At 38.4% G+C, this 14,821-nt stretch overlaps 1 protein-coding gene across 2 annotated transcripts; it reads left to right on the forward strand.

Annotated features, from left to right (window-relative positions):
- Positions 1-1,183: 1,183 nt before the first annotated feature.
- Positions 1,184-13,808, forward strand: LOC143877043 (ER lumen protein-retaining receptor-like). Of its 2 annotated transcripts, XM_077378765.1 has the most exons (6): positions 1,190-1,406; positions 3,090-3,355; positions 8,673-8,788; positions 13,085-13,158; positions 13,260-13,323; positions 13,518-13,808. In XM_077378765.1, the coding sequence occupies exons 1-6, from the start codon at positions 1,316-1,318 to the stop codon at positions 13,552-13,554; spliced, it is 648 nt and encodes a 215-aa protein (XP_077234880.1). In that variant the 5' UTR covers positions 1,190-1,315; the 3' UTR covers positions 13,555-13,808. The 2 variants fall into 2 exon arrangements, with proteins under 2 accessions (XP_077234879.1, XP_077234880.1); XM_077378764.1 differs by lacking the exon at positions 13,085-13,158 and having other exon boundaries at positions 1,184-1,406.
- Positions 13,809-14,821: the final 1,013 nt, after the last annotated feature.

Genomic DNA, 14,821 nt, shown 5'->3' on the forward strand with positions numbered 1-14,821 from the left:
TCGTGGAGTTTTCATTTCCATCCTGTAGAACAAAACTCCGATGGAAGTGCATAGAAATGCGTCTCTGCTTAAGAGTGTGGCTTTGTTTCCTGGCCATCTTTGATAACTTGTATCTTCACAGTTGTAATTGAGTTTATGGCTACCCTGCAAGAAAATGTCGATTAGTCAAAGGTTCATGGTTTCTTTGTTCGTTTTGGATTTTGAGAATTGATTTTGAGTCCCCCACCTTTGCGAATAGAAGTGTTTAATAAAGTGAGGAGTGCTATTATAAAAGTATGATGGGAATTGCTAGTGTTTTTAGCTCCATTCACGAGGTGGCTGTTCTGACATGCGACAGACCAGCCGCGAAATGCCTTTGGTGATGGACCATAGGGAGCGTAGATAGAGGCTGTATCAGCTCTGTCACGATTAAGTGTGTCGCCCAAAATTAACCCCTTCACTTGCCCATGAGTGGCTGAGATTATTCTGACTGAGAAACGGGTTTTCTTAGTCTACATGTCGATTTTAATCGAAGTTTTCGGTGTTTATTAAGGCTGTATGTATTTTCTTTAGTTCCTTTTGATGGATCAATGAATTCAAACATGAATAAATAGGATTTGTTTCTCGATCCATCTACCTGCTTGGATTCACTTAGAAAAGGAACATTGATTTCTCGTATGTCTTGACACCAATGCATTGGTGACCTCTTAAATCTCAAGCTAATGGACTGTGAGATTTCTCCTCTTCGAACCTGGGATTTCCCATCGAAACATTCTTGCTGTGATCCGAGATGTCCCCCGTATAAGCCCTTAAATGGACGGTGAGGATTCAACGGTCTGTATTCACGCCCAGTAAGTAGATTTTGATCCATGGTCAGGCTAGTTGAACAAGTGGGCCCCAACACTTTTGCTCTCTCTCCGATTTTCTTGGAAAGGTAACATGTCTTCTTTAATCGTAGCCGTTGGTGGAATCCAAGGGCTAAAGCTTCGTTCCCAATGGAGACTCGCCTTATGCATGCGAGCGAAGAAAGTATGACGTTGCAGGACCAATAAGAACACGACACGTCAACGTCTGGCAAATGACTACGTGTCAAATAGAAGATTGCCACGTGGAGAAGACATTTTTGGTCAAGACATTTCTGGTCAAGACATTTCGAAAAAAAAAAACTGGGCCCCACCGTTGTAATAACGTGCCCTGCTTGACCGCATTGTACTTGTACCCCCCATTCCTCCCCGAAGGCGTTGTTTTTAGAAAGAGAGCGAGGGAAACATACACAAAAAGAGAAAAAGAGAGAGAGAGCAGAGAAGTAGGGTTCTTTTTTGTTTTTCTATCAGAGATGAATGTGTTCAGGCTAGCAGGGGACATGACCCATCTCCTCAGCATCATCCTGCTCCTTCTCAAGATCCGTACTATGAAATCTTGCGCTGGTATTTCCTCTCCCCCACCCCTCTTACTTTACTTTTTTATTCTTTGTTTGATTCCGTTTCTCTTTTCTTTTTAATCTTCTCCATGATGTATTCTGTTGAAAATATTTCTGGGTTTTTCTTTTAGTGTGTGTTTCTGAATCAGTTGTTCGATTTACAATGACAGTTAACGCAGAAAGTATTTGGGAAAAATGGTAGTTTTGTTATTCCATAGGACGTGGGACCCTTTTACTTGATGAAAGCTATAGAGTGTACAGAGTCACAGACCCAGACATCAACTTTCTTTCTTTCTATGCCTTCACATATCCCATTTTTTGTACTAGTGTTTAATGGAAAATGGAAAAAGCATTATTTGTAACTCTTTTTAAGACTTGAATGGGACTTCAGAAATTGGTCATTGGATTTTCCGAGTTTGAAAAATCCTTCACAAGTTACAAAGAGCACTTTCACTTTCCACCAATCGTTTGTTTCTGTAAAAATCTGCCTTGGCTAATTTTGTTAGTATATATATATATATATATATATATATATATATATATATATATATATATATATATATATATATATATATAATTTCAGATAATTTTTAGGAATCAAGCAAATTGCCCAAGTTTTGACTCCTTAGTATCTCAGAACAAGATTGTAAGATGAGATGACTGTTGAGGAATGGACTCAGGGAACTTATCCGTAGTTGGAAAGAAGCACTTCATGACATAAGCTTTGTACTGTTAGAAAATTTCTTTTGTCCTATTTCATTTGTTGGGTTGAATTTTACTTTAACCCGGAATTCATCTAGGAACCAGGGGCGGGAGCTTAAATTTAATTGATAAGAAAAAATAGTTACAAGAGGAGGACATAGAAACCTTGCCTCTAACCCATCAAGATACAAGAAGAGGAAAAATAAAACCCCTTTACCAAAAAAAAAAAAAAACAAATACTTATTTTGTGTCAATATGAGGGATACAATTGATCGCATCTAACAACTCTAGAGTTTTTGGGGAGAGTAGCCCCATCCCAGTAAACTGCATTAACGTTGGTATCCCAAGCATGATTCCCAAGCATGATTGGCCAAGCTTCCTGCAACAAGATTACCTTCCCTGAAAATGTGAGTAATAACAAAATCCATAGCAGATAACATGTTGGGGTGAAATTCCATATGCCAGATGACGCAAAAATTATCATGGGAAAATGCACATTGAGAAAAAAATATGCATAGATGTGGAGATAATATGTGTGATCTGCTGTTAGAGTCCCTAGATGAAATGGCAAGGGCATAACAAATACTCATTTACGCCCCTGTTCGTCCGTTTAATTTTGAGTCCAATAATCAGTATGGTGGCAATTGGTTGTCACAATCTAAAACTAACAGACCCTTATTTAAATTTGAGTCCGATAATAGGTTTGGGGCTTACAATCGGTTGTCACAATCTCAAACAAACAGTTCCTAAATTATCACCATTAGATTAACATCTTTATCAAAAGAAGCTTCCCAAGACCCAACATGAATCCAGTGTTCCAGTAGTTCCCAAATTCTTTTACTTTAGATTACATTTAGCATTTTAATGGACGGGCAGAACATAATGATTCGTACTTTCATATCATAATATTTCTGTACAAGATAGCATTTAATTTTTGATATTCTCTCCCTGCTTGACTTCTGACTTTTCTTATCCGTTTTTGAAACAGGCATATCACTTAAAACGCAAGAACTCTATGTTATAGTATTTGCCACTCGGTATCTTGACTTATTCACAAATTACGTCTCCTTCTACAACACAGTAATGAAGCTAGTTTTCCTTGGTACTTCAGTTAGTATCGTATGGTATATGAGGTATCACAAGGTTGTTCGGCAAACATATAACAGGGATGAAGATGCTTTTCGCCATTTTTTTCTTGTTCTACCTTGCGCTTTGCTGGCCCTCATGATAAACCATGCTTTTACTGTAACTGAGGTAAAACCTCTTCTGCCATGACTTTTCCTTCTGTTACAGCATTAGGTAAATGAACCAATTTAAAATATTATCTAGCTATGTAATAAAACCATCCTTTTGTTGGATTTCAAAAATTCAAAAATTCTCGTTCATTTTGTTCTATATTTTTACTTGAAACTTCCATTATCTGATATATACAGATTTTATGTTTGGTGTTGTAGCTTAGTGAACCATTCGTGATACTTGAGCTGCTTTGAAATTATGAACAACTACCATCCTTATCCAATTTCATTGTTTATGGTCTTCTTTTACCCATTGGAAATTTTAAACCAACAAATACACAAGAGAAATATTTTCATAACTATGTAAGTGGTAATATATGTTTCAAGCTGAAAGCTAAATGAAAGTTTTCAAGTTAGCAATTTCATTGATACTGCATCTGGAAGTCGTTACCTAGGTGGCGCTAGACAATTAGTCATTAGTTGCTTGATTGTCCAATGAAAGGGATCAGGGGAAACTCAACATTGAAAAGCTAAATCCGATCACTTAGGTTGGCATCTTCAAGGATATAAAAATGGAAGGAAGTTGCACAGTAGCTGTAAATATAGCAAGAAATGATGCGTGTTCTATTGCAGGCTTCTACTTCCATTCCTTTTCCGTTGGAGAAACTCTTGTTGTTTTGAATGTTGCTCATTTAGCATAGACATTTTCTTTTCATGTCTTTGGCTCTTTGCACACATGCACATGTTGTGAAATTCCAAGGGTGGTCCCGAGTACGGCAACTTATGAGGAGGGAAGAATTTAGGTTGCTAACAAAGTTTTAACTCTTTTGAAAACTCAAACCCAATTTTGAAAATTAAGAGATCAACAGTAAAATTCAAGCACGCAAGTTAAATCTAAAGTGCAAATGCAAATAAAGAGCAAGAGTAAGAGAAATTGCACCCGAGATTTAAAGTGGTTCAGTCCTCCAAACGCGAGGCCTACTCCACTCCACCAACCAAACCCGTTGATGGCTTCACTATGTGATCTTCTTAACTTCGGCGAAGATCGGTGCCGATTACAAATTCCAATTACTTTTAACCTTGGTGGCAATCTTCACCACGGAGAGTGGGCTACGCTTCTCCGAACACTCGCCCGATACAACGTTCTTGATAAGAAAGAAAGAACAAAAAATCCCTCACAAGGGTTTACAAGAATTGTAGAAGATGTACAAATTTAGCCTATGATCCAAATCCTAAGCTTAGTTTGATTCACTCTTTGGATGTTCAAATGGAGTTTAAGAGTGTTAGGATTGATAGTTTGGAAGATGGGAATACCCATATATATAGAAAAACCCAAATATGATCGTTTGGTGGCATAGTGGTAATTCTGGAAAAAACACCAACGGATATAAATCTGACCGTTATTAGTGTTCTCGGAGTTCCGAGAAAAATCTCGGAGTTCCGGGAATACAAACAGAACTTGAAAAATGTCTACTGGACTAAATCTCGGAGTTCCGAGAAGCCTATGTTGAGCAGATTTTCACTTCTGTTTTTAGGCTTCCAATTTCTCACCAACTTGGGATTGTTATGAGGGTTTCAAGGTGTTGGAACACCACAAGGACAATCTCTTATACATTTAGGGTGTGTGTTTATTTACTTAATTATGCCTTTCAAAATCCTAAACTAGGATTGGATCTTAATACAATCTAATATAACTTTGATCTTCAATGGATTCTTCAAGTCTTCATTTGTCTTGGATCTCCGATGTCTTTGGCTTTCATAAGCGGTTTAATGCGAGCTTCTTTGGCCTCAATCCAAGCAATCTTGTCTTAGCACCAATGTGATCTATAACTTAGACAATCAAACACATTAGTGATCATAAATCACTTGTGTATTGGAATCATCAAAATAAGATGGGAATGCCAAGGTGGAAACCATTGGGCTTACAATCTCCCCCTTTTTGATGATGACAAGCACAAGAGATTTTCCAATAAAAAGCACATTTATTTCCTTTCAGTAGAATGCTCTCCCCCTTTGGCATCAATAAAAAAGATTGGGGTAAAAGAGAAACAAAGGGATGAAATATGCAATTTAAAACTCCCCCTTTTTCAAGGAAAAATACAAACCCAGAACTCCCCCTATTTAGAATTTTTATTCAACATAAGAGGGGGATATTTAATTAACTTTGAAAAAGATATTCAATTTTAAAGCAAAAGCCCCTAATTTAAGCACATATGAAGATAATCATATGGGGGCTTTGGGAACCCAAGATTTCTTGGTTCCAACACTATTCCTAATCTTAGATGCACATTGGAATTGGTAATGACCATTTATTCCACAATAATGGCATCTAACATGAGGGTTAGATACGCTAGTCCTATCATATGCATGTTTAGGTCTTTGACTAGTCTTCTGTAAGATTATGTCAATAATTTTGTCACCATTTAAGAATCCATGGAGACATAATCTTAACCTTTCATTTTCATTATGAAGATGGGTTATTTGATTTAGAAAATCATTAAATTCATCTTCATAAGATTTGGAAGAGCTTGCCACATCTTGGAGTTTTGCAATTTGGCAAGTTTTCTCATCCAAACAACCCTTAAAGGTTTCAATCTCAAGTTTAAAATTTTCAAGTTGTGCTTGAGATTTGGAAGAAGATTCATTTTTCAAAAAATTAGGTTCATTTTCTAATTTTGAAATTGATTTCTTTTGAACTTTATTTTTAGAAATTTGAGAGTGCAAGGTTGAGCACAATTCATCATATGATATTTTTTCACTATCACTACTAGATGAATAACAAGAGGGGTTAGAATTTACCTCAACTTCATGGGGGAGTGCCATGAGGCAAAGATCATCCTTCTTTTCTTCCCCTTCACTTGAGCTTTGTCCCGAGGTGCTCAAAGCATCCCAACCGGCGGCAAGAGCCTTGTGCTTCTTCCAATCCTTCTTTCCCTTGTACTTTGAGGAAGACGACTTGAGAAGTGGACAATCCGGTCTTTTGTGTCCAATGTTCTTGCAATTGTAGCATCTTAAAGCTCCATCAACTTCGCTTTCTTCTTTCTTCTTCTTTTTATCCTTTTTATGTTTCTTTCTCCATAAGCTTTTAAATTTTCTTAAAGTTTCTTCTTCATCGCTATCCGCCTCGCTAGAGGATGATGAGTTCGCTTTGGAGGCTTTTAGAGTTAGAGATCGACTCTCTTTTTCTTTCTCTTTCGGCTTCTTCTCCTCTTGTCGGCTAGTGAGGAGCATCTCATGGGTGATGAGAGATCCTACAAGCTCCTCCATGGTTAGCGTCTTGAGATTCTTTGATTCTTGTATGGCGGTTACCTTTGGATCCCAATATGGAGGAAGAGACCTAAGCAACTTACTCACAAGCTCATCAGTAGGATAAGATTTACCAAGATTAGCTAGTTCATTAGAAATTTTAGAAAAACGGGTATACATTTCGGAAATGCTTTCGTTTTGATCCATTCTAAACATTTCATATTTGCTCTTTAACAAGTTTATTTTGGAATCCTTAACTTGAGATGTTCCCTCATGGGTAACGGCAAGTGTATCCCAAATAACCTTGGCGGAATCAAAAAGAGCAACTCGATTAAACTCCTCTGTAGATAGGGCGCAAAACAAAGAATTTATAGCTTTGTAATTTAAATTTGCATGCCTTTTTTCTACGACATTCCATTCTTCAAATGGTTTGGAAGACAACATGTATCCATTTTCAACAATGTGCCAAAGTTCCACATCTATCGAAAGAAGATAGATGCACATCCTTGTCTTCCAATGTCCATAGTTGAACCCATCAAAGAAGGGACGTCTAGTTGTGGAATGACCCTCTGGAAGTTCGGTTCCATTTCTATCCGCCATTTCACAATTAGAAAGTTGCCAAAGATCTTATGATCTTTCCCTTGTTTGAAATTTTTAAAGAAAAATTTACCAAAGATTTATAGAAAAGAAAATCTTTTAAGAGCCTTTGCTCTGATACCAAGTGAAATTCCAAGGGTGGTCCCGAGTACGGCAACTTATGAGGAGGGAAGAATTTAGGTTGCTAACAAGTTTTAACTCTTTTGAAAACTCAAACCCAATTTTGGAAATTAAGAGATCAACAGTAAAATTCAACCACGCAAGTTAAATCTAAAGTGCAAATGCAAATAAAGAGCAAGAGTAAGAGAGATTGCACCCGGGATTTAAAGTGGTTCGATCCTCCAAACGCGAGGCCTACTCCACTCCACCAACCAAACCCGTTGATGGCTTCACTATGTGATCTTCTTAACTTCGGCAAAGATCGGTGCCGATTACAAATTCCAATTACCTTTAACCTTGGTGGCAATCTTCACCACGGAGAGTGGGCTACGCTTCTCCGAACACTCGCCCGATACAACGTTCTTGATAAGAAAGAAAGAACAAAAAATCCCTCATAAGGATTTACAAGAATTGTAGAAGATGTACAAATTTAGCCTATGATCCAAATCCTAAGCTTTAGAGGATGAGAGGCATAATCAAGTTTGATTCACTCTTTGGATGTTCAAATGGAGTTTAAGAGTGTTAGGATTGATAGTTTGGAAGATGGGAATACCCATATATATAGAAAAACCCAAATATGACCGTTTGGTGGCATAGTGGTAATTCTGGAAAAAACACCAACGGATATAAATCTGACCGTTATTAGTGTTCTCGGAGTTCCGAGAAAAAATCTCGGAGTTCCGGGAATACAAACAGAACTTAAAAAATGTCTACTGGACCAAATCTCGGAGCTCCGAGGATTTCTCGGAGTTCCGAGAAGCCTATGTTGAGCAGATTTTCACTTCTGTTTTTGGGCTTCCAATTTCTCACCAACTTGGGATTGCTATGAGGGTTCCAAGGTGTTGGAACACCACAAGGACAATCTCTTATACATTTAGGATGTGTGTTTATTTACTTAATTATGCCTTTCAAAATCCTAAACTAGGATTGGATCTTAATACAATCTAATATAACTTTGATCTTCAATGGATTCTTCAAGTCTTCATTTGTCTTGGATCTCTGATGTCTTTGGCCTTCATAAGCGGTTTAATGCGAGCTTCTTTGGCCTCAATCCAAGCAATCTTGTCTTAGCACCAATGTGATCTACAACTTAGACAATCAAACACATTAGTGATCATAAATCACTTGTGTATTGGAATCATCAAAATAAGATGGGAATGCCAAGGTGGAAACCATTGGGCTTACTTGTTGTTTTCATATGTGCTTGTCCATATGTATACTAAACGACATCAATCGAGTTAATCTCATTTTACTATATCGTATTTCATTCACTATTCTTTTTTGTTTTTGCTTTGCCTTTTTATCTGTTATGGAAACTAAATCTCATGTGACAGGTTTTGTGGACCTTTTCACTCTACCTTGAAGCAGTTTCAATCTTACCTCAACTGGTATTGCTACAAAAGTCAAGAAACATAGACAACTTGACTGGAAATTATGTTTTCCTGCTTGGGTATGTTGGTTGCACTCCTCATTCATAGAGCTAGTTATGTGTGCTTATTTTTCATTGATACCACTTCTCATTGACAGAAGTAAACGGATGTTACTTTCATTTGGCTGTAAACAGATGTTATAAGCCTTGGTAGGTCTTGTTTTGGGATTGGGGGACACCTTGTCCCCTTGGATGTATCTTTTCTTCTTATTTGAAATATAATCTGTTACAACTCAACTCAACTCAACTCAACTAAGCCTTTGTCCCAAACTAGTTGGGGTCGGCTGGAATATGATCTGTTACTTTTCAAAAAGAAAAAGAAAAAGGAAGAGTTATGCGTGCTACTTTCATGAATACCTTCTTTTATGATTGTGTGGTGAGTATTTCTATCTCAATTATAGTTGGACAATATGCTTTAGGAAATTGTAAGTTAAGGCTGATATCTTCCTCGCAGGTTATGTTTTAAGGATTTTATTTCCAATTCTAATTCGTTTGATGAATGTAACTTTCATTCCATTATTTTACTTCACGTGACATAAAGCGTGGGGGAAAAACAAACTCTTTCATGGAATTAATCCCTCTATGGGGTTAAAGAAAATAGAATATGATATAATGTTACTATAACTCTGCAAATGTTATTTCAATCCACATTGGCTTAACTAGAACTATTGTTTGAATCAATCAGAATTCATAAGAGAACATGATTTTCAATTTCTGGTGGTTTGGTTTTCCTAATCCTTTGGGGCTTCCACTAGTATAGAAGGTACTGGGACCTGTAGAGAAAAGGTATCAGAATCCATTAGAGAACATGATTTTCAATTTCTGGTGGTTTGATTTTCCTAATCCTTTGGGGCTTCCACTAGTATAGAAGGTACTGGGACCTGTAAGGAAAAGGTACTGAGATCTCATTGGGAGGCATTTTGAGAGCAACATTGGCAGGATGTTTAGGCTGATATATATCACTCCCCAAGAGGGTAACAGTCACTAAGGCTACCCTCAGGTTCTTTACTTCCTGTCTGTTTGTAGGTTCCTGGCGATGACTGTAAGCTGTGGAGGCAGCATACACATTTTCTATGTGGCAAGGTTGTGATGGACACTGGAATTCACTGGAATGCATATGCTTGTTGTTTCCTATAGGTTTGATTGTCAAAAATATGTCGTTTACTTGCTGCTAGGCTAAATTGGAGAAAGCATTCATCTATTAATGTGACAAGCTTGTTTTTTCACGCGTGCTTGACCTTGTTACTTGACTTGAACTTACATGATAGGGGCTAATAGGGCTTTCTTGTCTCGCTTGCTTGCTGCTGGTCCGCGTGGTAGTGACGTGCCGTTGCTGCTCTGCATAGTGCTCCGGCAGGGCGTTGTTAAGATTTTTCAATCGGATCATGATAAGATCTTGTCGTTTATCATTTGGTGGTAGATTAGGGGTGTTGGTTTAGATTAGGATGTGGTCGATTAGGGAAGTTGGTTTAGATTAGGATGATCTTTTTGTCTTGATCTCCCATGCTTATCTTCAAGTGCTTATTTAAGCACTAGTTATTGTTAATTGTAAATATCGGATTAGTGAAATCCTAAATTTAACATGGTATCAGAGCAGGTAGATCCCACCCTTCATTGAGCACAACACATAAAATGCCGTTCTCCGGTGGATGGCTATTCCGCTAGAACTACCGTCCGCCGGGCCATCATCAAACCCTATCACAATCCCCAGCACTTGCTGCAAATCGACCACAACATAAGCAGTCTTTCTATTTCATCTTTGTCGTCTACTGTATTTGGTGGAATCAAGGCTTGAGAGCTTCCATTCGAGCTTGGGAGTTCAGCCACTCTCTTTTGTCCCGTGGAGAACCTTCTTCATACCTCAGTCAACAATATGGCCCAAGACCTTTTTGTCCGAGCTGTTGATTTCTCAACCTTTGTGGCAGAAAACTCCTCTCCCTTCATAAATCTCAGCCACCTCCTTATCTCTGTAGCGTCAAACCCACCTTCGGTCGGTTGACCTCATCAAGTACAAAAGAAGAAGCATAAACACTAAACCCAAATGCTCAAGAAAAGCAAAAGTTTACCTGTTACTTTTGTCAGTTCCTTTGGTTGGCTCAGCTTATCAAGTACTTGTTGGTTGCTTGGTTAGTGTGTGAAAGATGGAAGAATTAGCTCCCCTTAACGTTGATTCTTGCAACCGGTCTATGTCCTTTGTAATTTCCATAGACCTAGATTTGATATCAACACCCTTCTCCATTTTATCTCCAAAAAAAAATTCCATCCTGCCTTTTGATCCCTTATCCTTATTAAGACACTCCCTTTGCTTTTACCCAAAGTTCTACCCCAACCTTATTAACACACCTCATTCATTTGTCTTTAGTCCGAGTATTCTAATCCCCCACTATTGATATTTGCAGCCCTCTTTGTGTACACACTGTCTAATTTCTTTTGAAAAAGTTCCATTTGACCTTTGATGTTTGCCATTGATTGTTGTCCATGTTCTGCCGCTAGTTATCGTTCTCCTACCTATTTTTCCTTAGTTTTCATTTCTTTCATTTTCCATTTCAGTTGAGGTACCTCTATTTGAGGTGCGTGCCTGACATAGGTACTCTACTCAGTTGAGTTGCTTCAGTCCCTCTAACCCTTGAAGTGCGTGCCTGAAGAGTCATTCCATTTCCATGAGGATCGGTACTAAAAGCCGACCTATGGCCTCTTTGCCCATCGAGGCTCATTTTTACCAATTTTGGCATTGGTCCATATTGACCCATTTCATGTAGGCTTGCCAATCAAGGCCTTTAGTCTCTCTTTGCTGCTCATCTTGTTAGCGATTTCCTTTCGGCAATGGGCATAAGAGGACATTTGGCATTTGGCAAGAACCAACAGTCAACAAATGGACCTTCATCATCAACTCGGGTGTGCATTACACTGCAAGATTTGGCAATACGCTGCTATGTGTGTTGGAGACATTTTATTGCAATCAATTTGGGAATTTTCATTGTAAGCAAACGTATACAGATTTTCAATCAATATAAGACATAGGTACTCTACTCAGTTGAGTTGCTTCAGTCCCTCTAACCCTTGAAGTGCGTGCCCTGAAGAGTCATTCCATTTCCATGAGGATCGGTACTAAAAGCCGACCTATGGCCTCTTTGCCCATCGAGGCTCATTTTTACCAATTTTGGCATTGGTCCATATTGACCCATTTCATGTAGGCTTGCCAATCAAGGCCTTTAGTCTCTCTTCGCTGCTCATCTTGTTAGCGATTTCCTTTCGGCAATGGGCATAAGAGGACATTTGGCATTTGGCAAGAACCAACAGTCAACAAATGGTCCTTCATCATCAACTCGGGTGTGCATTACACTGCAAGATTTGGCAATACGCTGCTATGTGTGTTGGAGACATTTTATTGCAATCAATTTGGGAATTTTCATTGTAAGCAAACGTATACAGATTTTCAATCAATATAAGTTTGAGGGTGCGTGTTAAGATTTGTCAATCAGATCATGATAAGATCTTGTCGTTTATCATTTGGTGGTAGATTAGGGGTGTTGGTTTAGATTAGGATGTGGTGGATTAGGGAAGTTGGTTTAGATTAGGATGATCTTTTTATCTTTATCTCCGGTTTAGATTAGGATGATCTTTTTATCTTTATCTCCCATTTTTATCTTCAAGTGCTTATTTAAGCACTAGTTATTGTTAATTGTAAATATCGGAGATTAGTGAAATCCTAAATTTAACAGGCGTGATGCGACGATAGATGATGAGAGACTGATCAACCATAGATTGGAGGGTAGCTTGCTTCCAAGCGCTAGCGAAGGAAGGGCTCCCATATAAAACTGGTACCTTATGAGATCGGTCAGATACGTCACAAGAGTTGCATTACTTATGGACTCTTCTTTGGAAGGGCGAGTCTTCAGGAACTAAAGTTTCACCTTATATGATGGATTAAACAAAAGATGCAAGAAGGTTATAGATGTTGTCGATCAACCTTATTGTAGATTACTGGCAGGAACAGCTTTTTTGCATCTACTTCATGCCACATAATGTTAACACCTATTGTTGTATTCATGCAAACCAGTGTGGAGGTGGTCCATGCTACTTCGCACCGGAGCTCTGTTCCAATAGAATCAGGGAGTCACTTCAGAGAAATATGTACAACAACAGTTTAAGATTAAAAAAAATACTGTCCACAAAAATCTTCCCCGCATTAGCACTTGGGAAAATTCGCTTAAATTGGTTGAAGTATATACATTTTTGACATGCTGGGTTTGTTTTTCTGGGTTATCTATCAAAGCTATTGGACCGCTGTAACATCTATTGTAATCACTTCTGTAGCTCTTATCGTGCGCTATATTTACTTAACTGGATTTATCGCTTCTTCATTGAGAAACGCCAGATCCTCTGGATAAGTAAGTTACCTCTTCTTACACTTGAGTACGTCTTTATCTTACTCGAAATGTCTTTTTTATATAAATTACAACAAGAGTTCTTAAATTAATTGCACTTGCAGCTTGGGTGTCAGGCTTGATTCAGACAGCACTCTACGTAGACTTCTTCTATTACTATATAAAAAGGTACAGTGGTTTCTCTTATCTCCTGAACTTTCTTTAAGGAAACTTTTAGATTCAGACAGCACTCTATGTAGACTTCGTCTATTACTATATAAAAAGGTACAGTGGTTTCTCTCATCTCCTGAACTTTCTTTAAGGTAACTTTTAGAAGAATGCCTCCATGCTGACAAATTTTTCTCATTTCATGTGTGACTCAGCTGGAAAAATCATCAGAAGTTAAAGCTTCCTGCTTGAAAGGGACTTCATCAAAATTACAAACAGCTTCAAATTTTGATGAAAGCAGCGAGATAATTAGACCCCCCCAACGATTTGTGAATCTGTACAATCAGGATTGTAATCTATGTGATCCCGGTAATGTGTTTAATTTATGAGGGGAGTATGGTATGAAACATTGGTTTTTAACTGTTCCCCATTGTTTTAAGTTTGAGGACAGAACAGTCATACATTGGTTGAAGAAGTGAATGTCAGTCACAGAAGGATCTGTTCTACCCCAATTTTTTGGTTTTGAAGCCTGTCTCCACACTAGATGTAGATGTGCTGTTGGTTCTGATCCTAAATGTTAGGTACCTAACTAATACACCAAAACCCTGGGAATGATGGAATGCATTAGACTAGGCCCTTAAACCACTTAGGATCATAATAGTAATGAAGAAGATTGTCAACTGAATGATTGTGGGGTTCCAGAGGACCCAAATTCTCCCCTTTGACAAATGAGAATAGTTGGTATAAACACCCCAAAATGAGGGTTGATCTCCATTTTTACCTCAATCACGAAAACTTTCTTGTCAATTTTTATCAACTCTCCCATTTATCTTTTCATGGTGAAACCCAATGACACTTAATGGGGGACCAAGTGGAACAAGTTGATCTGAGCACCATTTGGACCCACCCCATCAGAGTTCAAATGGTGGGCCTCACTCTATGCACAGGTTTGAGTGTAGTTGGTGGTACCATCCCATTAGAACATGGCGTAAAATGATAGACCTCATCCTATGCATAGAATTGAGTGTAGATGGTGGGCTCACTCATGGGCGTAAATTAGTGGGGCCCACCATAATGAATGGATTTGGGCAGAGATGGTGGTCCCCAACCCCATCACAACATGGCAAATTGACGGGAATGACTTCCTCTAGTATACATGATCGATATGATAAGAACGCAGACAGAGCCGTCAGGATCAATGTTGAGGATCAATTCCAAGGTCCCGCAAGGGGGCATGAGTGATATTCAAAACTATAAAAACCAGCTGTTTAAATAATTCAAGCAACGAGTAGTCAATTCATGAGATTAATCTAATCTTCGTGAATTTGTCTCATAAATCATAATAACGAGGCTTTGTTAACTTGCCTATATAACAACACGGCCGGAAGAGAATATTAGAAAGAATAGTAGTGGTACCAAATTTGGATACCCCATTGTACAAACCGAGGCAAAACAAAGGCCCTCGAGAACTTCACACCACCTAACCACATCTCCTCCACTCTCACCCTCTTATAACGCC

The sequence above is a fragment of the Tasmannia lanceolata genome, unplaced genomic scaffold (assembly GCF_043159265.1).
Source record: "Tasmannia lanceolata isolate RefF3 unplaced genomic scaffold, GAP_Taslan_0.1 ptg000005l, whole genome shotgun sequence".
In the NCBI taxonomy this organism is placed as follows: Eukaryota; Viridiplantae; Streptophyta; class Magnoliopsida; order Canellales; family Winteraceae; genus Tasmannia; species Tasmannia lanceolata.